Consider the following 27,973-nt stretch of genomic DNA (forward strand, 5'->3'; position numbering starts at 1 on the left):
ACACTGCAACATCCCTCAGGCTGGCTTTGAACTCACTCTGTATGTAACCCAGGCAGACTTTGAGCTTTCATTCCACATGCCTCAGTCTTAGAGGATTACTGTGCCGGTGGGTTTTATTCTTATATTTTTGGTTGTGAACTCAGCCGTTACCAGCTGAGCCATATCTCCAGCCTGGGCTTTAGTTTTAAATATCCTTAGGTAAACGAAGGCCAGGAAGAGGCAGTGAACCTACCAGGTTCCTGGCATCAGATTAAGGCAGACTGGTACTGCTCCAGCACACCCCATCACTTTAAGGCCCTCAGTGAGGCAAGGAACAGCTGATCTGACTTACAGAAGGTCCATCCCCCTTCCTCCAGCCTCCTGATCCAAAGCTACCTAGGCCCACATACCAAGCGACCCTTTACTGGTACAGTTGGAATCCCTAACTTAGCCAACTGGATTCTAATCCCTGAAATCTCAGTGCAAGCGAGCCGGCTGCCTCAGCCTCCCAAATGCTGGCACTGCAGCTGTATGACACCCTAACCCACCCCACTGGTACACCAGGGTGTGACCTCCCTTGAAGACAGGGTTCCTATGGAGGTGGATGCGGTAGTCCCTAATCTAATATGGATGGCTTTTCCAGGGGAAGTTAAAGTCTTTAAGACAGGCAAAAGCCAGACAGCTACAAACCAAAGGGCAAGGATTGGATGGATCTTCAGCATGCCTCCAAACCCAGCACTTGGGGCAGGGGAATTGCTGCAGGTTCTAGGCCAGCCTAGGCAACATACTTGACAAAAGGAAAGAAGAGAGAGAGAGAGAGAGAGAGGGAGAAAGGTAGGGAGGAGAAAAAGAGAAAAAAAGGAAATCTCTAGTCAGAGCCCAGTGCTGACAAATTATTCAAGCAATCTCAGTAAACAAGTAAACCAGTTTATGGCTGCCATAACTAGGTATGACCAGGAGATGGGCCCAACTATTGCTCACTGCTAGCCTTTGATTTGGGGGTTATCTCTAGCAGTATGAGAACAGTTCTCCTAACATGGAGGTACATAAAGGCAATCCTTACTCTTCAACAGCAGGACCTCCTCCTTCCCTCCCTTCCTCCCGTCTCTGTGTGTGTGTGTGTATGTGTGTGTGTTTGTGTGTGTGCGTGCACACGCGCACACAAGAATTCATGTGTGAGTGCCTTCCATGCCTTCCCACAGTACACGTGTAGAGGTTCAGAGACCGAGTCAGGTGTCAATCCTTGTCTCCATCGCTGAGAAAGGGTTTTTCGGTTTTTTGTTTGGTTTGTTCTGGTGTGTACACCATGCTCAAAGGCCACTGAACTCCTGGAACTCTAGGTCCAACTCCAAGTTTGTTGTAGCAACAAAGTAATGTTGGATGCATGTTTCCACTGCCAGCTTTCTATGAATTCTGTGATTTGAACTCAGTAGGGGCTCTAGCATGATGGACGTGAGCTGCCTCGCCCAGCTTTACATGCTTCCGTGGGATCCAACTCAGGTTCTCACACTTGAACTTTGCTTTCTCAGTCCCTCATTCTTGGTTCTGGCTGCCTCATTGTCTCACATGGTTTCCTGGTCCCACCTTTTTTTTTTTTTTTTTTTTTTTTTTAAAGACAGGGCTTCACTGAATGGTCCTGGTTAGCTTGGAACCTACTCTGTGCTTTTCCCGTGGCGCCATCTCCCAGGGCCCCAGCTGCAGGTTTTTGTATTGCAAAAGGCATGAACCCCAGTGGGCCCATGATGAGGAATCTGAGTTCTTACTAGGGCTCTGGGAAAGACAAGACAGCCCAGCTGAGCAGGCCCACAGGCACAGGAGAAATTGCTGGCGGCACCAGGGAGGGCAGTGAGCAGTGAGCCTGGCAAAATGAGGTCAGCAGAGAGAAAAGTAGAACAGGGAAGGAGAGAGGCAGAAAAAAGGAAGAACCAACTGGGCATGCACAGGGAAAAACGCTTCAAAATGACTTGAGTACCCAGATCTGGCTAGATCTAATGCTTTACTTCGGTTCCAAAAGCAAGTAAATTCTGCCCTTGGGTGGAGAAGAGAACCTCGGTCTAACACAGCCCAGCCGGGCCTCACACTCAGCAAGTCCCCAAAGATGACCTGAAGTCTGGCTCCTCCTGCCTCCATCTCTCAAGTGTTGGGCTGGTGCTAAGGATGGGACTTGATGCATGCTGAGCAAGCACTCTTGTCAACTGAGCTACATATTGCATTGGTTTACTTACTTGTGTGTGTGTATCACACACACCCGTGTGCACCCACATATTGCAGCACACATGTGGAACTCAGAGGACAACTTTTGGGAATCAGTTCTCTCTTCTACTATGTAGGTTCTGGCTCAAGACCATCAAGGGTAAAGCACCTCTCACCTGCCCCTCCCCGACCCAACCCCTCTCCAAGCCAATTTAACTTTTAAAAAACTCCTGCTCTCATACAATGCCAGGGGAAGGAGATGGAACCAGAGGCTTAAGGTCATCAAAACACCTCTGGCCATATGTTTCCTCTCTCCTCCGATCTCCACTTTAATACTGGAGATGAAACCTATGGCTAGAGCAAGCCACACCCCCAGCCCCTCACTGGGGGATTCTAGGCAGGTGCTCTACCACTGAGCCACACCCCAGCCCTTCACTGGAGGATTCTAGTGCTCGACCACTGAGCTAATCCTCAGCCCTCTTTACTTTTTATCATGAGATCATGGTCTCAATTAGTTACCTAGGCTGGCCTTGTATTCTCTCTAACCCAAGCTGTCCTTAAACTCACAATCCTGCTGCCTCAGCCTCCTATGTAGCTGGGATGATAGCCTGTGCCATTGAACCTGGTTTTACAATAAACAAACAAAAAGAATGTGAGTAAGACATATTCTGGGAGGCTTGGACGTTTTTAAGAAAAAAAAAAATATCTAAATCTGTAAAACTACTCTGTAGTTCAGGCTGGCTGAACATTGCTGCATATACCAGGCTAGTCTAGAACCACAGAGATGGACCTGCCTCAGGCTCAGGAATGTGTAAATATTCTGAATTAGAACCTCTGAAACCTTATCTTACCTGCAACCTCCTGGCCCCTCCGGTCCAGCTCCAGCTCAGCTATCTCACTCAGCAGGGTGATGCCCTGCAGGAAGCTGTGTCCCAGGCCTAGGTTGGGGGCTGTGTCCAGCTTTTCCCCGCCTGGAACCCCAGTACCCAGAGAAGGCAGAGGCCTGGCCTGGGGCAGCTCGGCTGCAGCTGCCAGCGCGTTCATGCCAGCCAATGGGTCCTCCAGGCCTGGCAGGAGTGATTCAGAACAGGTCTCTTCCAGACAGCAGGTACTGCCTGGAGCAGGTGCAGCCTCTGGGGTCTCCAGGTTCAGACATTGGCCCTCTGGGACAGGTAAGTCACAGTCTGAGAGCTCCAGGCTGGGCTGAGGCTCAGCCAAGGATGGCTGGGGCAGGCTGTCCTCAGGCCCTGCCTCTGCCATGGGCCCCTCCATTGGCACATCCAGGGGCACCTCCACTGGCTCTTCCTTAGTCACCAGCGGCTCAGGTGTCAGCTCCAGGGCAGCCACACGGGGCTCTGTCCTGCCCGGTAGTTCTCTCTGTGGCTCAGCCACTTTCCCAAAGTCTGATGCTTCAGAGGGCTCCCGGCAGCCCTGACCCGCTGTGCTCAACACCTGGGCCTCCAGTAGGCCACTTCCGCAGCCACTTGCAGGGCTTACGGCAGCCACCATGGTCTCTGGGACAGGCATAGCCAACGGTGACTCGAGGGGAGGCAGCTCCGTGGAACCCTCTTCTACATCCTCAACCTCAGCCTTCACCTCACGGTCGACCAGTGGCTGCTCCTCTGGGCTGTCCCGGGGTGGCTCTGGAATCTTAGAAGGTGACAGGCAGATGGGCTTGTCTTCAGGAGACAGTGCCAGGCGCTCCGGCCCATCCGCTGGGAGGGGCACATCAGGAGCCAGGCCATCGGCGTCAGCTGCTGCAGTGGGCTGCAACAGGAAGGGGTAGGGTCTCCCGTAGTGTGGTGGCAGGGCTTGGAATGGGTACCTGGGGGGGATATCTGCCAAGGACAGAAAAAGTCAGTGAAAGGGGTTCCCCGGGGCTCTGATCTATGCCCATAACCCAAGAGAAGACACAACATACAACCAACTGACCCCGCCTGAGCAGCTGCAGAGTGGGGAACACACTCCCCTACTGACCCTGAAATAACCCAAGACCCTTCTACATGTCTGAGCTTTGGGGAGCAAAGTCAGCCATCATCTTGTGCTCAAGGGTCTTACAGTCGTAAAGTGAATCAGAAAGCAAATGCTAAAACAAGGCCTATGAAGATACCTGTCAGTCAGCCTGGACTATACCACAGCCCAATAAAACGTACTCAAAAGTCTCATAGTAGCTGGGCGTGGTGGCACATGTCTTTAGTGTCAGAACTTGGGAGGTAGAAGCCCACAGATCTCTCTGAGTTCAAGGGCAGCCCTGGCTACCTAGTGAGACACAGTCTGGAAACAACAGAGCAAAATCCTTCATGGTGATACAGGTTTATCCTAAGAGGCAGGACTGAGTGGAATGACTGAGCCAGGCCTGGGCAATGCCCAGCAGGAGCCTAACAGTGCAATAGTCTACCAGAATAAGTCTGAGGTCACGCATATGCTTAACCTTAGTGTCAGCATTACGCCAAATGACTCCAGAGAGGGGCAGCCTCCGGCCCAAACTAACACAGCACTAATACAGGACTCTGAATTAGACCCCAAATCCTCCCAAGCGAAAGCTCATGATCTTTCTTGCCCTCAGAAAAGGGCACAGACCTCAGACCCCAAAGCCAGGTAGGTGTGGCCAGGCATGATGGACACAGGACACTGGGGAAGCAAGTGTGTCAAAGAGGCTACCCAGATGGGAACCTCTGAGCCTTCCCAGGGTGATTCAGCAGCAACTGTATACGAGTTTGCTGAGCTCTGAGCAGCCCTCGTGCACGGATGCTATCACTATGTCCCCTGCTCTACACCACCAAGGGACTGGGAAGAGATCTCAGCTACACTCATTCCAAAGTCGGACAGTAGGGTCTACAGAGAAGGAGTGAATGGATGAATGAATGAGAAAATAGTTGGGGCGAGTGAATGAAAGATGCAGTGAATGGTATGAACCCACAAATGAAAAAAGTAAATGGATGAGAAGGAATAAATTAATGAGCCAGTGAATGAATGAATGAATGAATAAATGAATGAATGCACAGTGAACAGACACGAATGAGTGAATGGATCAGGCCGCCACTGAACACTCAGGAATTCAGTATCCCACAACCAGGCAGCCCCTGTCCCACACTCCCACCTGTGAACAGGGCCTGGAAGGGGCTGGGCGTCTCCTTCTCCAACTCCAGGTCTTTCTTCTCCACCACATTCTCAGGCGCCTCTTCCTTGCGGGTCAGGCCAGGGGTAGGTGGTGGGGAGGCAGGCGGTGGGCTGCTGGGGTGCGAGCTAGGCGTGGCAGGGTAGGTGTAGGCCGGTGGCTTAGACACATCCTCTACCTTCTGGATAACCTTGGCCTTCAGAGAGGTCACCGGGGAGGCTCGGGGAGATGGCGGTGGGCTCACAGCCTTGCCGTGGGTGCCTGTGGGGCCTGGAGCCAGGCTGGTAGGCTTGCGAGGCAGTAGCCCTGAGCCTGTGGCACTCAAGCTGGCCTTGCCCGTGGTCTCCAGGCTTTTCTTATTCACCTTCTCCTCCATCTCGGTTCGATGCTCCTGTGCTTTCAATCGCTCCTGCTGGGGAATGGGACAGGGGTCAGCATGGAAGGAGTCATCATCACCTGCCCAAGCCCTTGAGCCTCCCACTTCAGAGAATCAGGCAAGATCCAAGGGCCAGGCCACCCAGCCCTCCCACATAGACATTCCACCGTGGCACATGTGTAATAAACATGGCATTCTACAGAACCCAGCCAGAAGGCCGGGGGCAGGGCACAGAGACCTAGCTGTTACAAAGAGGGCCACCATGGCCTAAAACCCTTGACACCAGGATTCTGACCCAGCTGGGCCCCTCACAATTGAAGTGACGGGCCTTAGTGCCCACACCCTTACACTGTGCATCATGGCCACATGGGGTACTTAACTACCTGCTCAGCAAGCAATAAGTTGCATTAGCCAAGCACCACCAAGATATGTGACAGCAAACTGTTAAACTTAGCTCTACAAACAGCCAGTATTCACTGGGGCCCCGCAGCTAGTACCCAACACACTAAAGATAGCTGCGCTCTCTCTCTCTCTCTCTCTCTCTCTCACTCGGCTCCTGGACCTAAGAGCTAAGTAACTGACCAAACTAGCTCTTTTTCTTGTAAACAGAAACTAAGACAAGAGAGGTTAAGTCACTTGCTGGAGGACACAGAGCCTGAAAAATATTTGTACCACCCAACTGACTACTCCAGAGCAACTACGTCTGGAGACAGAGGGGCCTCTGAGATCCCTTGGGTATCCGGTTGAAGCATCTCCGATCTACGGGTCACCCCTGTCATGTTTTTCCCAGTGCTCACTGGGTCCTGTCCCTAGTGGATGCTGTCTACCACGCCCTGGTCTTCCTACCTGATCTTTCCTGTCCACATGCTGCCTCCTTCAGGCAGCCCTCCCTGACTGCCACTCTCAAGTTGTACAGCTTGAGGTGTGTGCCTCCCACCGAGGGGCCAGGACTCACCACCAGCTGTGCGCTCCGCTGCAGCTCCAGAGCCTGGGCTGCCTGTTGTTGCAGGTACAGCAGCTCTTGCTGCCGCAGAAAGTGCTGCTGAGAGAAGAGCTGCAGCTGCTGCGCATGGTGCAGGGGGCTGCGGCCCGGTGGGTACAGGGCTGGCCAGAGAGGAGGCACTGCCGCTCGCTCCATCAGCTCAGCTGTGGAGACAGACAACAGGGGGCGCTGCACACACGGCCCAGCTCCTTGCGGGCTACCACCCCATTTCCAGAGGGAGATGCTGAGGTCCAATGCAGACAGCCAGGCAACGCCAGAGCTGTGGCTTCCCCACCCCATATGCAGAGCTACCCCACCCCACGGGAGGCCAGAAAAATCACTTACCAAAATGAGGCAGGTGATCGCTAGGGATAACCACCAGCTGGCCAGACTGGGGATCCCTGACGAACTGGTAAGCTGATGGTAAGGAACCCCCTAAGCCGGGTGGGAAGGCGGGGGCCATGCCCTGGTGAAGAGAGGGAGGTCCCAGGCCTAGGGGGAGAAACCCAAGTTCACATCAACGTCAGGAAGTTCCAGGCCCACTGACAGCACCATAGTCCCTGATCACCACTGAGAATCCCAAAAGAACACTAAAGGGTGTGGGCAGACTAGGGACAGGTCTGACCGTCCCACCATGGCTGGGGAAGCTGAGAAAGATTAAGCTGGCCCCAGCCTTCCCTCAGGAGAGAAACCCCATGAAGCTCCACTCACCGTAAGGGTGTCCAGCAAGCCACATGGGTGTGCTCCCCGAGCGAGGCAGCCAAGGGTGTGCCGCCAAGTGAGCTGCGGGGTCAGCAGACCAGCGTCCTGAGCCCGCCAGGGTCGGGCCCCCAGTCACCATGAGATTGGGGTTCAGACCATTAGGAGCACAGCTGGTGGGGTGTAGACGGGCCAAATCAGCCAACTCCTTACTTTCTCTGCAAAGGGAAACAGAGGCATGGGGAATAGCTGGTGGCCCAGAAACGGGGAGGGGAAGAAAGGGATACAGCCCAGGAAGCAGACAGGGTGAGCCTGGGGATGGCTGAGGCTCTTCCCTACTGGCTGCAGGGGACACGAGTCACATGGATGGTCAAGCCCAAGGGGGCTTGACTCTCAAGGACCATGGTGGAACTCAGAGATCAACTCATCACCCTTACCCCAGAAGCCCTGCTCTCAGGTCCCCCAAGCCCTCACCGGAGCAACTTCTCCTGGTCCCGGTCCAGCCGCGTCCCTAGCAGCCGATCCTCCCGGTGTCTGGCTCGATCACAGTCATCCTCAGTCCGGCCATGCCCTGGGGCCAAAGGCAGCAGTGAATGCCCTGCCAGCCTCTCATGAATGACATCTTCCACCCATCATTGCCCCCCCCCCACACCCAACAGTGCCCTCCTGCAATGCCCTGTGAGGATCTTTCTCCCAGCAACACAGATCCTTATATCCCTAAACCCCACTGAGGAATCTTTGACCCAGAAACTTTCCAGTCATCCCTCGCACCCCAGGAGCCTGCCTGCTACTCATACTGACTGACAGCTGTGGTGAGAACAACACCAGCAGACACAAGTTTAAACACAATAAAATCTATCAAACACAAGCATGGTGACCCTCGCCTTTGACCCCGGCACTCAAGAGGCAGAGGCTCGGGATTTATGTGAGTTCGAGGCCAGCATGGTCTACAGGGTGAGTTCTAGGACATCCAGGGCTACACAGAGAAACCCTGTCTCAAAAAACAAAAAAATAAAAATCAAGCAACTGGGCACAGCGGCACGCACCTGTGATCTCAACACTTGGTTGAGTAAGGCAGGAGGACAGATGTAAGTTCAAAGCCAGCCTGGGTTAAGTAAGATCCTGTCCGTTTTTAAAAAAAGGCAGAGAGGAGGCTCAGTGGATCAAGGTACTTCCTACATGGACTGAAGACCAGAGTTCAATCCTCTAAATCCACAAGGTAAAGACATCAGACTCCTGCAAGTTGACCTCTAACCTCAACATGTCCACGGTGGCATGCCCATGTCTATATATACACATATATAGATGTGTATATACACATACACAAAATAAATGTCTTTTTTTTCCATTTTTATTTTATGCATACAAGTGTTTTGCCTGCTTGTATGTACATGTACTATGTTCATGCCTGCCTGATGTTCCATGAGCTCAGATGAGGATTGCTGGATCCCCTAGAACTGGAGTTTCAGATGGTTGTAAGATGGGGACTGTTGTGGATCACCCACAAAAAAAAAAAAAAAAAAAAAAAAAAAAAAAGCCCTATTAACCACTGAGCCATTGCTCCAGCCCAAACAAATGCATTTAAAGGTGGGTATTGGCGCACACCTTTAATCCCAACACTCGGGAGGCAGAGGCAGGCAGATTTCTGTGAGTTCGAGGCCAGCCTGATCTACAAAGCTACACAGAGAAAACCCTGTCTCAAACCAAAAATAAAATAAAAATTAACAAGGGGAAAGAAGAAAAGAAAAAAAAAAGGAGGCCCAGCATTTAAAGAAGCTTGCTGCCAAGTCTGATAACCTGAGTTCAATCCCCAGAACCCACATGGTGGGAGGGAGAGTGGGTGGGGCAGCTCCTATACATTGCCTTTTGACCTTGACACACATGGGGTGACATGTCCATGCCCACACACATACACACACAATAAATAAACAAATGGTATAAAGGAGAAGGAGCTGGGAAATGTGACTTGGCTGGTAAGCTGCTTGTCCTGTGTTCAAATCCCTCCCCACCCCTACCCCCCACTCCTGGGGATATCAGGCATGGTTTATACACACAGAAGATTTTAAGTTCAAGGCTATTCTTTGCTACATGGCAAATCAAAAGCCAGTATGGGCTACATGAGCCTCTGTCTCGGTAAATCAATAAATAACACTGATCATGTGATGATACAAAGTAGCCATCCCTGGCCTGGTCCAGCAATGTCTCAGATGACCCAGAGCCCTAACACAGGGTCTAGAGTAGGCCATGTTCAGGATCCTCACAGGCCAAGGTCCTACCTGAGATGTAGCAACTGAGATCCTGCACCTCATCTATCTCCCTGCACCCCTAAAACCTCAGAGTCCTGAAGAGCACTGTCCAAGATGAGCTCAGAGACCGCAGACCCTTCTGGTTTCCACAGGAAGATGAGATGCAGCCATCCAGAGCACAGGACAGTGGCTGGGAGAGAGCATAGCTACATGAGCCCAGACATCCAAGGACCAAATGTGCTACACACAGCATAACAGCCTAGTATGGGACAGGGCCAGCCCCTCGAGGCACATGAAGTAGGGCCAGCAAGTCTACCTGGAATGAAGCTCAGGGCTGTCTAGAACATAAAAAACAGGCCCAACACTGGAAAACCCTGATCAATTTTAAGTGGTGAGTGGACAGATGTGGGGCAGGGGAGGGAGGTGTCCCTGACCACCTGAAGGACCCTTTTCCCGAGCCACCGTTCATACAAGCACTGACCAAGCTGTTTACTTACACGAGAACAAAGTGACCAGACTGGAGTGATAGGTGATATCTTTCTGTATGCTATGAATATATGTTTCTCTTATTGGTTGATGTATAAAAGCTGTTTTGGCCAATGGACAGGCAGGATGACAGAAACTTTCATCTAAACTGTTGAGCAAAGGAAGGGGAGGAAAAAAGCAGGAAGCGATGCCACCTGCAGATGGGGGGGGGGTGGCGGCAGCTGGGACACTCCTTGCCTCTGAAGCCATGGAGTTTTCCCACTAACCGGAACCCTCCTGTGATGATTAACACGGTCATGTGACAGGATCTAGACTCACCCAGCAGGCAAATCTCTGGGCATGTCTATGAGGGGTTTCCACAGAGGTTTTTTTTAAGAGGTTGTAGGACTCACTCCTGAATGTAGGCAGAACTATGTTCTGGGTTGCTAACTTGGACTGAATAAAGAACAGGATGGCCAGGGACAGCGCAGTAGGTAATGTAGGCAAGCCTGACAGCCTGAGTTCGATCCCCAGGGCCTACGTGGTGGAAGGAGAGAACAGATGCCTGAAAACTGCCCTCACTGACTTTGATATATGTGTGTATGCATATAAGTAAGTGTAAAAAGAGAAGAAAGTGGCTGGACAGACAGCTCTGCACTTAAAAGGACCTGTTTCTCATTATAAGAAACCAAAGATTGGGTCCCAGTATCCATGGAACCAGCCCAGCGTCTTGCACACACCACAGCTCCAAGGGACTGGAGACCAAAGGACTACTGGGGCTGCCTGGCTGCCAGGTGAGCCAAGACGACATGAGCTCCAGCCTCAGAGACAGACCCTGCTTCAAAGATAGTGTGGAAGATGAACAGAGGATGATAGTCTCCACACATGCAGACAGCACATGCACCGGAATACACATTCCCACACACAGACACATGTGCATACATCAACAAGTAAAGTTCTAAAGGAAAAAGTGAGCTGAGCCCCAGCATGCATCTCTCTCTGCTTCCTGACCACAGATGCAACATGGCCAGATGCTTCCCACTGTCTCCACACCTTCCCCACCGTGATGGACTGCACGCTCAAACTGTGAGCCAAAACAAAGGCCTCCTTTCTTCCTTAAGTTCTGTTGTGGGCATTCCATTATAGCAACCAGAGAAATAACTAAGATAATGATAACCCCCCCACCCCCGCCACCAAGCAGAGTAACAACACAAGAGTGGCTGGACCAACCAGGAGCTGGGGAGACAAGTCAGGCAATGCTAGTGCACACCTTTAATCCTAGCCCTAAAGCGGCAGAAGCAGGTGGATCTCTGTGAGTTCTAGGCCAGCCTGGACTACAGAGCAAGTTCTAGGACAGCCAGGGCTACACAGAGAAACCCTGTCTCAAAAAGCCAATAAATAAATAAATAAATAAATAAATAAATAAATAAATAAATAAATAAATAAATGAGGAATGAACTGAACGTAAGAGCACAAACCTGTAATCCCAGCCCTGGGGAGGAGGCAGACAGGAGGATCCGCAGTGGGCCATCTCCAAAGACAAGGTGGGGGCTGGAGGGATGGCTCAGCAGTTACACACATTTGCTATTCTTGCAGAAGGCCCATTTCCCAGCACCCACAGGGCCACTCAGAACCACTTGGAGGCTACAAGCCCTCTTGTAGCCTCTGAGAACATCAGGCACACATGTGATACACAGACATACATCCTGGCAAAACATCCATACGCAAAAAAAGCCTTTCACATACATGCATACATGCATACACACACACACACACACACACACACACACACACACACACCAGAACTAGAAGAGACTGTGCCCAGGAACCATGGAGAAACTGTAGCTTAGAAGGGAACAGCAGGTTTGAGGCAGAAAGCCACCTAGTGTTCCACAGCTGTGCCTAGAAATCAGAGCCTCAGCTCATGCTTCCTTGTCCCAGGGGAGACGCCATGTCAACCAGGCTCACATATTCCCAAGGGCTCAGCCATCTGGGAAGGCACGTGCCACCGGTCTCTGTGTCTGAGACCAGCTGCAGGTACAGAGCTTGCTGCTGGAGCCCCAGAAAAGGGAGGTGCCTGGAGTGTAGCCTAGGCTCAGGGTCACAAGTCTTCTGTACACCGTGACTGATTTGCCCTAGGTTACTTCCTGTCCCAAGTGTCACCTGCCACTACACACCAACTCAGAGCAGCTTCCAGGCCTGGGGCCACTAGGCAGCGCTCCAGGCCACTCTCTGCAAACTGGCTGGCTCCCAAAGAAATGTGATATGACTGCCACACTTGACCTCATGCTCTGAGGGGCTCCCACCCCTACCAACTTCGCTCTGTAACAGGCATGGCCTGTTCACAGTTCACTGTCCACGGTCACCCCAGAGTCAAACCCTTACCCTGGGCCAACATCACGGGTTCCAGGTGCCCCCCCAATCTCTGCATGTCAATCATGCACATCCCTCCCCCACCTTAGGGACACTCTCTTCCTTCTATGCAGAATCCCCTTCCAGTAGATTATACTCAACACACCTTTAACTTCAATTGCCATCTCCTCCAGGAAGGAATGAACTACCCTGACCGCCTCTCCTCTATAACATTCCTCATCCATCTCTCTCACTGCATTGATCATAGCATGACCATTTTGCTTGTGGATGGTTCCCCATCTGGCTACCTGCAATGGGGTGTATGCACTGCACAGCTCAGGTTCCAACAGTGCCATCCACAGCTCTACATAACTCTGGGACAGAGAGAAATGCAATCAACAAACAGTAAATGTCAGGGAGAATAGATGTCTGGAAGAAAAGCATATGTAGATATGTAGAAGGAAAGGCACCTGCAAAAACCCTGAGACAGGAACCTACAAAGAAACAGTGAGGAGGCCATGAGGAGCTAAGTGAGTAAGCAAGAGAGGGAACAGAAAAGGAGATCAACAACAGAGCACCTGCCTAGAATCCCCCAGTGAGGGGCTGGGGTGTAGCTCAGTGGTAGAGCACCTGCCTAGAACCTCCCAGTGAGGGCCTTGGGGCATGGCTCAGGGGTAAAGCACCTGCCTAGAATTCCCCAGTGAGGGGCTGGGGTGTGGCTCAGTGGTAGAGCACCTGCCTAGAGTTCCCCAGTGAGGGGTTTGGGGCATGGCTAAGGGACAGAGCACCTTCCTAGAATCCCCCAGTGAGGGGCTGGGAGAAGTGGTTCAATTGGTAGAACATCTGCCTAGAATCCCCCAGTAAGGGGTTAGGGCATGGCTGAGTCAGCAAGCAGGCAGTGTACATTCAACAGTGGTTTTCATTCCCAGGAGTAAAAAAATCATCAGTGACAAAAAACTTCTCCAGCCCAAACTCAAACTACATTCTCTTCTTGCGTGTGTACACACACACACACACACACACACACACGACACTGGTGGGCACGGGCATTTTGGACACATCGTAAGCCACCCTACACAAGAGGAGTACCATGCCATGTCACAAGAACCCTGTTCAGGGTAGAAGACCTGTCCCCTATCATTCCAACCCAGAATAAGCAGGGGCTGCTGCAAACACCACCCCCATCATCAGAGGACGGCTTCCTTGGCTAGGTGTCTCGGCTCAAAACAAAAGATCCTTTAGTCAGTCAGCAAACATCCACTAAGCACCCTTCACTTGGACCTGTATGCTGGAAGGATTCAAAGACGGCAGATGAGGAGCCACATCCTAATTCAAAGTCCAAAGGCTCAGATGCTCTCAAGAGACATAGGAACATTCAGGGATTAGCCAGGGACAGTGAACATGGGAATGGGATGTTCTACCAGGAAACCAAGCATGGGCCAGCTGGAGCACTGGGTGGTGTAAAGATACTGCTAGGAGCCAGGTATGTCAGTGCAGGGGCTCTGTGAGTTCAGGGCTATCCTGGTCTGTATAATGAGATCCTCATTAGGGCTAGGCAGTGAAACCCTATCTCCGAAAAATAAAAAAGGGCGAGGAGAAAGACCCAGGAGCAGTCCTCCAGCCCTGAAGCAGGGTGAGGCCCTGAAACCTGAATGACAGTGGCACTACAAATGAGTCAGAGTGACACCAGACACCTGGCCTTGCTAGGCTATCTGGGAAACAGGGCTGAAATCAGTCCAGGAGAGAGGCCGCAGAGGGAGCTACTTAAGAAGACTGTGGACCCAGAAGGCAGCAGGAGAAAAGCTGGGGAGGGGAGAACCCAGGAAATGGCAGCAGTGTCTACAAGGTCCCAGGAAAGCTATGGGTGTCTAGACTGGAAAAGCTGCAACAAGAGAGCTCCGTGGGTGGCCCTGGACTGTGGTCCGAGAAGAAGCTGGGGGCATGTGACAATGCCTGCCTTGAAACGCCACACAACGGCGGAGCAGCTGGGCATGCCCTTTCGCCTGCCTTCACCAGGGCACACTCTTGCAGTTGTCATGCCTGAGCCACAGGCTCTTAGCAAGGCAGAGGGCTCTGCCCTTGGCTGACAGATTCAGAGCTCAGTGAACACCAGACGATAGGTCTCCAAAATACAAGAGAGCTCAAACAACAGCCAGTTTACCAAGTTCTGAAAAAAGATTCAACCTCACTACAGATGAGAAGCGCAGCCCAGTGTGGTGGCTAACACCTGTAAGGGACGCTGAGGCAGGGGGCTTACAGGTTTGAGGCTACTTTGGGCTTAGCCTCAGCTATTAACAAGACCTTGTATCAAAGGAAAATTAAAAAAAGGAGGGCGGTGGTGGTGCTCGCCTTTAATCCCAGCACTCTGGAGGCAGAGGCAGGTGGATCTCTGTGAGTTCGAGCCCAGACTGGTCTACAGAGCGAGTTCAACAGATACAGTGTTCAACACGCAAGTATGAGGACAGAAGTTCAGATCCCCAAAACACAACCTTTTATCAGAGCTCCTACAGTGAGATAGGACATGGAGACTGGGCAGCCCCCACAAAAGCCCACAACCCAGCTGGCCTGGCCTACACAGCCACAAACAAAAGACCCTCCTCAAACAAGGGAGGCTAGGACTGACACCCAAGATTGTCCTTTGACCTTAAAAAAGTGCAACGTGGCTCACACATGCCCACATATACACACGAACTCAAACACACACTCACACCAGTAAGTACATAAGAAAATAGAAGTGGCAAAAAAAAAGCTAAGGGAGATAATCCAGCGGATAAAACGGCTTGCCGCACAAACCTGCTGACCTGAATTTCACCCCGGAACCTAGGGTGGAAGGAAAGAGTCAACTCTAGAAAGTTGTTCCCTGACTTCTATATGTGCACATGGCCAACACATTCTCACACACTCACACTTGCATGCTCACACTCATACTTTTGCATGCGCGCACCCACACACACACACTGATAACAATAATTACCCCAAAAAAAGCAGCAGTAGCAGCCAGGGCATTGGTGGGACAACTCATCGGGTATAAGGAATATAACAGCCCCTTCTCACACCTGTGGGCACCAGCACACATATGATATACATTCACACACATGCATATGTTTCTTCACTTAAAAAGCACTCACTGAAGTTGGTCAGGAAGCCGCCTCTACCATTCACCTGTTTACCCAATGCCTACTGTGCTCCAAGCCCCAGCACACTAGCAGCACTGAATAAGGCAACACCCGGCTCTATGCAACTGGAGGACTCAGAGTCAGAGGCATATATCGAGTCTATTCCTAGAAATCTCTAGGACAAAACAAAGTGACTCAAAACAGCACAGGGGTACTACGTGCAAAAATATTCCACAAGGCGTTCTCGACACAAAAGAGAGCAGGCAGAAACTTAAAATGCCCACCGGGGAACGGAAACCTAACTAGGGAACCTGCTGGCATGTGCTCTCCACGGAATATTAAAGGCCGTAAAAAAAAAAAAATGATACTTGTAAAGAGCCCGCCATCTCGGGAGAAACAACCCACACTGTGATGCGGGAACGACACATAAGACCAAGACCGTTTGCCAGGCTGGCCACTCTGCAGGTAGACACAAATTGCACGGGAAAATGAATTCAGGGAAAGCCAGGAAAGCATTTGGGGTGCTGGGAAAACATAATGGTCTTTTTCTTCGTTCTCCTCTTCTGCACTCTACACGTCTATATGGATAATGGGAAAGGCAATCAAAGTTTCAATAGCAGTCACGACAGGCAAGCAGTACTAGGAGGGAGGAGTGGGGTTATAAGGAAGGGAGGCTTGGAAGCAAAGAGTAGGAAACCACCAGGAGTGGTGGTAGCATATGCCTTAAATCCCAGCACTCCAGAGGCAGAAGCAAGTGGATGTCTATCAGTTCAAAGCCAGTCTGCTCTACATAGTAGGTTCCAAGTTAACCAGGATCACATGGGGGGGCCGGAAACCATGTGAGACAATGAGACAGGCACAACCAAGAATGAGGGACTGAGAAAACAAAGTACAAGTTGAGGACCTGAGTTCGGATCCCACAGAAGCATGTAAAGCTGGGCGAGGCAGCCTCTACTACCAGAGAGAAAATGGAGAAGAGAATCCGGAGGGTCCTGGGCCAGCAAGCGTGGTATCTGCAGCCCCACATGAGAAACTGTCTCGGGCCAGTGAGGTGACTCAGCGGGTAAAGGCACTGCTACCAAGCCTGAGTTCCATCCCCAGAACCCACAGGGAAGAGGAACTCACAACTTGTCCCCTAACCTCCACATGAGCACTGTGGTGTACTCGTGTGTGTGTGTGTGTGTGTGTGTGTGTACGTGCACACACACACACACACACACACACACACACACAAAATAGGTAAATATCATAAGAGAGCCTGTCTCAGAGTAGAATTTGAAAGGAACATCCAAGGTTGCCCCTCTGACCTCCACGTCTGCCCACGGCACCTGTACCCACACTCACACCCAAAGATTAAAACTGAAGAAGAGTGGGCTTGGGCCTGGTGTGATCCCAACTACTACAAGTCCAAAGCCCATCTAGGCTATGGAGCAAGTTCTAGTCTGGGCAACTTAAGGAGAAATGGGGGGACTGGGGGGTGTTAGTCAATTGCTAGAATGCCTGCATAGCACGCAGAAAACCCTAGGGTCCATCGAAGCTCTGTATGAACCAGTGTCATATGCCAATGGTCCCATCACTCAGGAAGTGGAGGCAGGGGGAAATCAAAAGTTCAAGGTCATTCTTGGCTACCAAATGAGCTGGAATCCATATAAAACTGTCCCATCTCCCATTCCCTCCCCTCTCCGCCCCACCAAATAACAGAAGGGGCAGGACACAGCTCAATGCCAGAGCAATCACTTATCTTGTGCATTAGAGATCCTACAGGTTTGACCCCAGGTACCACTCCAAGAAAACAAAAGTAGGAGCCCCGCACCTACCTTTGACGTTGTTCAGTGATAAAGAGCGCTCCTGGTCTACCAGCCCAGGCCCCAGCCGGCTACTGCTCCCGCTGTCCTTCTGCCGCGCCACAGCCACGGCAATGCCCACTGGCGGGTGTCTCACTTCCGCTTCCCCCTGGGCAGCAGAGCTCTCCCGCCCAAAGGCTTTGGCACTCTCAGGTCTCTCTGGGTCCCGTTTCAGCTGCCGCCCGCCTCCAGCTGTAGGGACCCCGGGGTGTGTAAGTCGGGCCTGGGCTCTGGGGGGACCTGCCGATGTAGGTGTAGGTTCAGGTTTCATGGTACCCAGGCCTCCAAAGGGGCTCTTCTTCCCACCGCCGCCAGGGCGCACAGCCACGGCCTCCCGAGCAAAGCTACCACTGTATTTGATGAGGCTCTGCATGGCTGAGGCCTCTCCAGGTCCGTGAGCAGGGTGGAGGTCAGCACCAGGCCTGCCACAGGTGGCTGAGGCACGGGGAATTGCACCCCCGGGGTCCAGGTAGGCCTTTTTGGATGCTGTGGCAACAGTTGCTTCCTCTTCGGCTCGGCTGGCATGGTGGTGCTGGGCAGCCAGGACAGCCATCTGCGTGGTGGCGAAGTTGCCCAGTTCAAAGGGTTTCCACTTATGCTCCGGCCCAGGGGGTCGGGATGGTTCGAGGCCAAAGAACTTAGCAGCCTGCTGGGCAGCTGAGGAGCTAGACCCTCTGGGTGCACGCTCACAAGGCCTTGGATCAGCCTCAGGCTTGAGTAGTTCCTTAGGGGGCAGGTAGGTGCGAGCATCCGGGGAGGACCGGGAGGAGCGGGCTGGGGGTCCGTCAGATGGAGGTGGACGCTTGAGGGAGCGGATGACAGAACTCTTCTCCCGCAGAACCTCTGGTCGCTCCAGTCGTGGAGATCCAGGGGGCCCTTGCAGGACCCCAGGGCGGCCTGGCTCACGTTCCCTGGCCCTGGCATCTCGAGCCTGGGATGCTATCTGGATGGGTCCCACACGCTCATCAAAGGCCTCCACAGAAGGCACAAAGGTGGGCGCCACCACGCGGTGCTCGCGGCCTGGTTCACGGAACACGGTGTAGACACCAGCTGGTGTCGAGGAAGGGGGGGCAGGGGGACCCTTGGGGGGTAGTGGTGGTGGTGGCGGTGGTAGCGGAGACCCACAGGGCCTGGCTGTGGGCAGCAGAGCTTCAGCCCGACGTAGCAGCCGAGCACTCTCCTCCTGCCTGGCTACCTCCTTGGCACCTCCACGGCCCAATTCAGCCACCAGTCCTGCGTCCACTGCGCCATTGCACAGGCTCAAGGTGGACGACTGCAAAGCGCCCTTGGCTTTGGCCTCCGCCAAAAAGGGCGACAGGCGCTCAGCCAAGCGTGAGGGCCCACGGTCCTGGCGGCCCTCAGCTCGGGCCTCCTGGGTCAAGTCCACCACGCCACGGGGCACAGACACCTCCTCACGTGCCCGAGGGTCTTTCTTGCCAAATAACGGAGGGGGATCTCCGCCACGGCCTGAGCGATCCTTGCTCGAACCTTCCCGAGAGGAGCCTTTGGCCGGACCACCTGAGGAGTGGCCCCCAGGGGTTCTAGACGAGGGTGTGTGAGAGCGCAGGGTCCCAGGTGCAGGCAGGTAGAAGCCATCTAGGGAGGAAAAGGCCACAGTGAATCAGGATCATTACCCACTCCTAACCCCAAGATTCCTTCCCCTCACCCAAGGGTGTATGGCACCCTAGAGACACAGTGTGTAGGGACCTGGTCTTTCCCAGGGAAGGGTCAGCATGGCTGGAAGATAAGTGGAAACCTGACTTAAGCCATCTCATCTTCCCAGGGCCTATACCCTCATTTGTAAAGGGAGAGAGGCCGAAGGCTGCTTTCAGAGCTATCCAGGGCTTATTAAAGGCTGTGGGTAACACAGTGATGGGTGAGGGGCCTTCAGAACTGTGTCTCAAAAAGGCATATTGAGGACCACCCAGCATTCAAGAGGTAAAAGCAGGTGGGTGTTAAGTTTAAGGGCATTCTTAGCTATGTAGCAAGGTCTACGCCACTATGGGCTACCTGAGGAAAGAGAGAGAAAGGGGTGGAGGGCTGTGGGTAAAAGAAAAGAGAAAGCTGGAATGAAGGAAGAACTGCAAAGAGAGAGACAGAGACAGAGAGAGAATTCAATCATTGGTTTAAAAAGGAGAAAAAAAAATAACACAGGGCAGCCTTTTATCCTAGCATTTAGGAGGCAAAGGCAGGAAGATCTCCAAATTCCAGAGTTCCAGGCTAGCCTGGTCTACAGAGTGAGTCCCAGGACAGCCAGGGCTACACAGAGAAACCCTGTCTCAAAAAAAAGAAAAGAAAAGAAAAGAATACTGGTAAAGAGGCTGGGCAGCAGCAGAGCCTTTTCCTAGCACCTCAAGGCCCTGGGCTCCATTCTAGGGAACCCCCCAAGAAAGAGGTAAAAAACAACATGGAAGATACCTGAAATCCTGCAGAGCAGAGCCGCCCTCCAGAAACCCCAGGAAATCACTCTGCACCCCCCTCCCTGCCAGAGAACAGCCCCAGCCCCTCCTGCTCCTGACCTTTCTGGGTATCGAAGATGCTGGGCTGACCCAGCTGGCTGAGGAGGGGGCTCCCGCTGCTGGGGGGCTCCAGGTGGTTCAGGTGGAGGTAGGATGGGTACAGCCCGCTGGGCAGGTGGGAGAAGCCTAAGGAGAGAAGACAAAGAGGTCTAGACTAGTCATCACCTTTCCCCACAGGGAACTTCCTTCTAGCATTTTCTTTTCCTTGGGGAGGAAAAAAAAAAAAAAAAAAAACATAGTAGCCCATCAGGCACCTGGTACAGGAAGCTGAGCAGTTAATACCATTTCCCAGGGTGGCCACTGTTCCCCTCCAAGCCCTGCCACTTCAAGCCCTCCTTGAGTCCCAGGAAACTCGCAAGGGCTAGGATACAAGTTCAAATACCCCAGAATCAAAATTAGAATGCACCCAACCAAGGAGACTCGGAAGCCATTATTCTCATTTAAAACTCAAAAGCAACCTTAAGAGGACCACATACTCCATCATCTCATTTTACAGATTAAAAGCAAAACAAACAAACAAACAGACAAACACAGACTTACAGAAGATCACCATCTAAGAGATCAAACTGCACCGAAACCTGGCTTTGACTGAAGTCCCTGGACCCTACGGCCCAGACAAGCTCAGTAGAGCAGGGGCCCGGATGAGCAGATCTCATGGCCTCTCACTCTGCTATGTGCCTCAGTCTTCTGTTTGCCTTTTCTGAACATGAACTCAGGCATCTCTAGCTGCCCAGTCTTGCAAGGATGACCTCTTAAGAACCCTGAAAGGGTTCCTACAGTGAGACCCATGGGGAAAGTGATGTGACTTCAAAAAAGGGTGGCCACAGGTGATAGGCACAAGGGGCCAGAAAGGCGTACCCTGGGGGGAGGGGGGAGCAGGCAAAACTTCTTACATTCTACCTAGGGTCCTACTGGAGAGCAACACAGTGTCCCTTGCCCTAGTCTGTAGTCTGAGGTTAAGAATGCAAGGTATGTCCCCAGCCTTTAGGGCTGATGTCTTTTTCTCCACCATCACCCAATACAATGAAGACCACCAGATAGTCAAGCATTGGTGGCACACACCTTTCATCCCAGCACTTGGGAGGCGGACGCAGAGGCAGAGGCAGAGGCAGATAGGCCTCTGTGAGCCTGAGGCCAGCCTGGTCTACAGAGTGAGTTCTAGGACAGCCAGTACAGAGAGATACTGTCATGAAAAAAACCAAAACCAAACAAACAAAAAGACCACCAGACAGGGTTAGGGACGACGGTACTCAGAATGCTTGCCTGACATGCAAAAAGCCTTGGATCTGATTTCCCCAGTACCCTGTCACCACCCCCAAATAGTCACAAACAGGCTATGCCCTGGTGGTACAGGCCAGTAATTCTGGCTACTTGAAGAGACTCAGGGAGGTTCAAGGCTAACCTAGGGCAATTTAGTGAGAACAGGTCACAAAATTAAAAATAAGGCCAGATGTGATGGGGCACACCTTTAATCCTGCCACTCTGGAGGCAGAAGCTCGTCAATCTCTGTGAATTCAAGGCCAGCTGGGCTATAGAGTAAGCAAAATCATAGATGATAGATAGATAGATAGATAGATAGATAGATAGATAGATAGATAGATAGATAGGGGTTGTCCATCCAGAGTGTTGGCTTCACGTGTGTAATCCTAATACTTGAAAAGCAGAGGCAGGATTGCTGTAAACTGAAGGCCATTCCAGTTGACACAGTGAACTTTAGGCGCCAGCACTTCGTAGCAAGGCTTTGTCTTGAAAACAAAACAAAACAAGACAAGGCAACCCACAGTGCAAGTTGTAAAACTAAACAGATGCCCAGTCTGCAGCACCACAGGTAAACATGAACCGCACTCAGCTGCATGCAGGGGGTCCTTCTGCTCTCATGTGCAAGATGGGTACCTGAGCCCCTTCCCCAGATTGCTGCAGGGAACGGAGGGGGCCCAGGAACACAGCCCCAGGTCCAGGTCACATCAGTGGAGTATGTGTTTGCTGTAGCTATCAGCATCCCAGGAAGACCTGACAAATGAGCTGGTGACACGGTAAGGTGGCCCGTGCTCTCCCAGGCTCCTGCTCTCCACCCACCCGGGCTGAGCTCAGTGGGAGGGTCTCCAAACACCAACCCACATGATCAACCATCATCCCAGACCATGTCAAAATGCCCAGCGGCGGGGACATGGATTTGAGCGCCTGTCCCAAGAGGCCCTGGAAGAATGGTTTTAGCGACATCTTCTGTACAGGAAAGACCACAGCTGACAGGGACACTTCCAGCTACAGCTAGGCAAAATTCAGCAGCCCATACCCTAATGCCGATGGACATTGATTCTGTTTCCAACCCCAGTAGGTAGGGAATGGCCCAGATAGCCTAAAGCAGACAATAGGGGTCTCCCAGAATTACAGTATATCCCAGACTCCAGGGGAGTCCACAGGAAGACGTGAGGATGCTAACCTCAACCAACCAATGCCCCAAATCCACCAGAGTCAGAGGTGGGAGAGACACACCTCCCTGCATGGGCCTTAGGTTCATTCAATCCCCAATACTGCCTGAGTGACCAGACATGAGGCTCCCACCATAGTTGGGGTGGGAGGTGGGGGAATCTCACTAAATAAACACCAGCCCTGCCCTCAAAGTGCACACCACCTGGGGAATGATCAAATAGGTAAACCTTCTGTCTTCTACCACAGAACAGTGGGGAGAGAAAGAAGTGACTGCTTCAGCAGCCTGTGAAGGAGGAGCCAGTGGGCTGGGGCGAGAGGCTGCAAGCAGAGGCTAAATGGCTTGTGCAAAGGCCCTGTGGTAACAAGATAAGCACTGGGGACTAGAGGGAAGACAGGTAGACCACGGTGAGAAAGTTGTCGAGAGTGGTGTTGGGGACATAAAATTGCCATTATGGTTGAGACAGTGGCACAGCAGCCCTCACTCAGCCCCTCCCACCTGGCCCACTCCTTACCTTCATGGGCGTGGGCAGCCCACAGCTGTACCATGGGCAGGTTGCTGGGAGTGGGGGAGCGGAAGGAGAGGTCAGAGGGCAGGGATACCGGGATCCCCTGAGATGAGGCTGAGGGCCCCATCCCGCTGGCCACAAAGCTGCCCAAGAAGGCCTCGCCTGCAGAGAAAAGGGGGGTCCCTGTAAGGCAGCCGGCAAATCAGGCTGTGCCACCTGGACCACCATCCCAAGACCCCTAACTGCATGAGGCTTTCACTGCCAGAGATCAAAAGGCATCCCTGGGCCAGCCCAGGCCACAACCTATGGACCTAATCACCATAGCAACCAAGGAAGACAGCAAGACTTTCTCCCCCAGGCCCAGAACCCCCTCTCCCAGAATGGCTTTACTCTGGCTACAAATGGAAGTCTGAGTCTAGTCTGGAATTCGGGGGCGGGGTGCTGTCCTCAGGGACTACCAGGGGACCCACCGAGTAAGGAGGACAATAGTCACTGGAGAAGGAGCTCAGACACTAACATCCCCAAGGACCTCACAGTCCCCTGGGATATGCAAGAGTCCCAGTGATTCCATGGGCCCATGTAACTAATGGGGAAGCTGAGGCTCAAAGAGGAAATGGCTTGGCATAGGCAAGGAGCAGTGACTCCCCATATACCCAGCAAGACATCTCAGAGCCCAACCTGAGAGGTGTGGTATATGGGGCGATCACAAGGTGAAAGGAAAACAGCAAAAGTCAGGAACACACTTCAAGCTAGCCCTTGTCTCCAAAAAAAAAAAAAAAAAGCTTAACAAAGACAGAACCTGCCACGATAGCTCACATCTGCTATCCAACAGGAGGACTGTTGCAATTCAAGGCCAAAATGTGCTACGTAGTAAATTCCAGGTAATCTGAACTGATGAGACCCTGTCTAAAATGCCCAACCTCAGTCTGAGGGTGTAATATAGAGTGCTTGCCTAGTATGCATGGGGACCTACATCCAATTTTCAGTACTACAAAAACAAAACAAAACAAAACCAAAAAAAAAAAACCTAAAAAACAAAAACCAGGTGGGAGGCATGCATTTAACAAGAATTATATAATGGATATGATAGTTCTAGGAACAATAATAGTAAATGACCAGATGTTCCGTGGGAGATTTCAAGCTCTCCCCAGTACACCCTGCAAGAGAGGAGGTGAGCCCTGAACACATAACTAGGCCCTGCACCCTAACCAAGCACCTGCCAGGTGTCCATCCTGGCCAGTCTCCACAGGAGGGCTTCATGTAAGCACACAAGGGCCTTCTCTAGTCCCTGAGAGGTGGACACTGTCTGCAGACGACACATGCAAGTAACATTACATTAGACACATAGACAGGATGTGTGTGGCTCTGATGCCAGGGGCCCCGGTCTCAACCACAGGGAACTCAGACTCCTCCCACGTATATACACATTCCAGCTTCTGAGTCCCCAACAGCCCTCCCATGCAAGCCTTATACACAAGTGCCCATTGACCACCTCTCAAAGGGATCCCAAAATACATGCTCAGGGGCCTTTAGGATACACTCAGAAAAGCTGACTTAGCAAAAGGCAGCGCTTCCCCACTGATTACCCCCCAGAGTAGGGACAGCAGGAACTAGACGGCACACACCCTCTGACCACATGCCTGTTACCATGGTCTATATCCAGTCACCATCACTGCAGCCCAGTCCCTCTCCAGAGTCCAGCGCCAACTCCAGCGGCCCAGAGTCCAGCACCGTCTCCTGCAGCCCAGAGTCCAGCACCGACTCCAGTGGTCCAAGGGCCCTCGTGGCTGGTCAACACATCCATGTAGCTCAAGCCCAGGGAAGTAGGACCTCTGGGCCCTGCCAAGCCCTAGGCTTCCTCCTTGATGTGGCAGATGGCGGGTAGAAGACTCCGGAAGCCAGTAGCCAGGGGTTTGCGCAAAGGCTTACATCAGCCACCAGTTCTTCCTGCCGAGGGTGTGCGGAAGTGCAGGGTGCAGGCCTGCCTCTGCCTGGGCTTGTGAAACCCAGCAAGCAGCACCCAGAGAAGCGTTGGGGCCCGGATGCCACCAACGGCTCCTGCTCCCATCACCATCAGGGCTCCAAGGAACCTCAGCTACTGCCTCCCAGACTGGAGGTAAAGACAGTAGGGCGGGGAGGAGGTCCCAAGACAAGTCAGTGCTGCTCTCTGGCCATGGAGTTGCAATCCTAAACCAGGCTCAAAACCAGGAGTGGTGGCACAGGATAGTCATTAGAGCTACTCAGAAGGCTGAGGCAAGAGGATGGAAAGTTCAAAACCACTCTGGACTAGAGTGAGTCATGGCTAGTTAGCTTCACTCTGACTCTGTCTCAATAAAAGACAAAAAGAGCAGGGAAGGGTGGCTAAGTGGTAGAGCACCTGCCTAGAATCCCCCAGTAAGGGGCTGGGGTGTGGCTCAGTGGTAGAGCACCTGCCTAGAATCCCCCAGTAAGGGGCTGGGGTGTGGCTCAGTGGTAGAGCACCTGCCTAGAATCCCCCAGTGAGAGGCTGGGGTGTGGCTCAGTGATAGAGCACCTGCCTACTATAATGGAGGCCCTGGGTTCCATTCACTTCAAAGAGCTCCTACAGAATAGTTACACTAGGACCACAGCCTCATTCACCCTGTCTGACATTCTCAACAAAGCCACAAGCATAGCTGGGTCTATCAGGTACAGAGCTACATAAATTAAAGACGTGTGGCAACACAGAGAGGACCTTGGGGACATGGTGGCCACTGGCCATGTGTCACGCCTGAGCATCTAAAATGCAGCTATGGAGACTGAAGAACTCTACGTTTTATTTTATTAAATCTCAATTAATTTAGATTCAGTTCAACAACGTTCTGAGATGAAGGTGTCTTCCCCCGTCCCCTGGCTAGAAACTGAAGGAGTGGACATGGAAAATCAGTTTCCTTGGGGAAGAAATGGGGCAAGGTGGGATTCCTAGGGTAAGCAGAGGCCACGCCCAAGCTTCAGTCTCACGGGGGGGGGGGGGGGGGGGAGATGAGCACACATATGTACATATCTGTGTTCAGCATATACACATGTCTTTCCAGCTAATCCTAGGTGTTAGGATTTGACCTAGGGTTCCCATGCTTGCACAGCACTCTCAGCTACTGAGTCATCTCCATGCCCCGCCCCCCTTTTTTCTTTTTGAGACAAGGTTTGGATATGTAGCCCAGCAGCCCTGGCCCTCATTATGTAGGCAAGCCTGGCCTCCAGTGTCAGGGGCCCTCCTACCTTAGCCTTCCCAAGTGCCGAGACCACAGCCATGAACCACCACTGCCAAACCTGTGCCTGTCATCCTAGCCAATCTCTAAATCTCCCCAGGCTGTGTGAAATACATATGCATTTACCAAGATTCAAGAAGCTTCTGTCTGTAACATGATTTGCACCCTGTCTGCCACAGGGTGCCACATAGTACCTGCTGTCGTCACAAATGACTGGGTGAGCCCTCCAAGGCCAGGATCTGAGGGGGTCCCCTTGCCCTACCCACAGTTTATCCTTCCCCAGATGAGACGTGAGGAAGTGTGGCTATGTTATTCATACACTACTATCATTGACTTGTATAGTGTGTGTGTGCGCGCATGCGAGCGCACACTCGTACATGCGTGCACTCATATGTGTACCTGTGCATGCAGATCCTGAAGTTGACCTCAGATGTCTCCCTCCATCACTTTCTATCTTATTTTCTGTGACAATGGAGGGGTCCTCCTGTCTCAGGTTTCCCAGCACCTGGATTCTAGGCAGGTGATGCCTTTGTTTTTTCTCAAGGGTGCTGGATGGATGGCAATCAGGTCCTCAAGCTTGTGACTGTCTTTCCCACCAAAAGATCCCACCCGAGCACTAGCTTCCAAGATCAGAACATTCAAAGTGGCATCAAAATTCCAAGCATTTCTACTGGGCGGTGGAGGTGCATGCCTTTAATCCCAGCACTTGGGAAGCAAAGGCAGGCAGATGTCTGTCTATGAGTTCAAGACCAGCCTAGTCTACAAAGTGAGTTCCTGTGAGAAACCCTGTCTTGGGAGTGTTGGCGCTGCAAGCCCTTCTTTGCCTCCAAACCTCAGGTGTCTTGGCCACATGCTTCAGGACCCTTCCCAGATCCTGGCTCACTATTCTGAAGCCCTGGTGCCTAGGAATGTTACTCATATTCCAGATTAAGAAATTAACACTCTGGGCTGGAGAGACTGCTCAGCAATTCAGAGCACTAGATATTCTTCCAGAGGACCTGAGTTCAATTCCCAGCAACCACATGGCAGTTCACAACTGCCCAGAACTCCAGTTCCAGGGGATTAGACACTATCACACAAAGACATACGTGCAGGCAAAACATCACTGTACACAAAATAAAACTGAAGAAATCATTTAAAATAGAAGAAGAAATTAAGGCTCAAATCAGTGGTAGCAGCACACACGCCTTTATCTCAGTCCTCAGAAAGTAGAGACAGGTGGATCTGAGTCAGGAGCCAGCCTTGTTCACACAGCCAAGACTACATCAGAAGCCCTGCCTCAATAAATAAATAAATAGATAGATAGATAAGTAAGACTCGAACCAGGGAGCTGGAGAGAAGGCTCAGTGGTTAAAAGCACTCTCTGCTCTTCCAGAGGACCTGAATTCAGTGCCCAGCATCCATATGGTGGCTCATAACCAATATCCTTTTCTGGCTTCTGTGGGCCTCAGGCATTCACATGGTACAGAAAGGCATACATACAGGCAAAATATCACATAAAGTAATAAAATTATTTTTAAAGACTCATGCCTATAATCCCACAAAAAGAGGAAGCAGGAAGGTGACAAATTCAAGGCCAGCCTAGGTTACAAAGTAAATTCTAAGCTCACCTAAGCAACTAACAGAGGAAAATAGACGGAGAACTATGACTCATCTGGGCTAGGTGGCACAAGCCAATAATTCTCTCTACATAGCATATTCAAGTTCAATGCCTGTCTTGGCTGCCTAAAAACATAAAGACTGAGGCGATTGCTTAGTCAGTCAAGCAAGTGCCTTACAAGCACGAAGACATAAATTCAATCTCCTGAACTCAAAATAAAAATGTCAAATGTAGCCAGGTGTGATGACGCACACCTTTAATCCCAGCAGAGGCGGGCAGATCTTTGTGAACCAGAGGCCAGCCTGGTCTACAGAGTGAGTT

General features: G+C 51.9%; 1 protein-coding gene across 5 annotated transcripts in view; it reads right to left on the reverse strand.

Annotated features, from left to right (window-relative positions):
* Tnrc18 (trinucleotide repeat containing 18) overlaps positions 1-27,973 on the reverse strand; it is an 89,304-nt gene that overhangs the window by 41,502 nt on the left and 19,829 nt on the right. For 2 of the 5 annotated variants that reach the window (XM_051205204.1, XM_051205201.1), the window contains exons 3-11: positions 22,832-22,987; positions 19,890-20,015; positions 17,344-18,966; positions 7,822-7,918; positions 7,360-7,565; positions 6,994-7,140; positions 6,622-6,812; positions 5,273-5,702; positions 3,024-4,010 (exon numbers count right to left, since the gene is read on the reverse strand). In XM_051205204.1, coding sequence (XP_051061161.1) covers positions 3,024-4,010; positions 5,273-5,702; positions 6,622-6,812; positions 6,994-7,140; positions 7,360-7,565; positions 7,822-7,918; positions 17,344-18,966; positions 19,890-20,015; positions 22,832-22,987 — 3,963 coding nt within the window. The remainder of the gene's footprint in view (positions 1-3,023; positions 4,011-5,272; positions 5,703-6,621; positions 6,813-6,993; positions 7,141-7,359; positions 7,566-7,821; positions 7,919-17,343; positions 18,967-19,889; positions 20,016-22,831; positions 22,988-27,973) is intronic. The other 3 variants (XM_051205203.1, XM_051205206.1, XM_051205205.1) reach the window with 3 other exon arrangements.

This window comes from Phodopus roborovskii, unplaced genomic scaffold (assembly GCF_943737965.1).
Source record: "Phodopus roborovskii unplaced genomic scaffold, PHOROB, whole genome shotgun sequence".
In the NCBI taxonomy this organism is placed as follows: domain Eukaryota; kingdom Metazoa; phylum Chordata; class Mammalia; order Rodentia; family Cricetidae; genus Phodopus; species Phodopus roborovskii.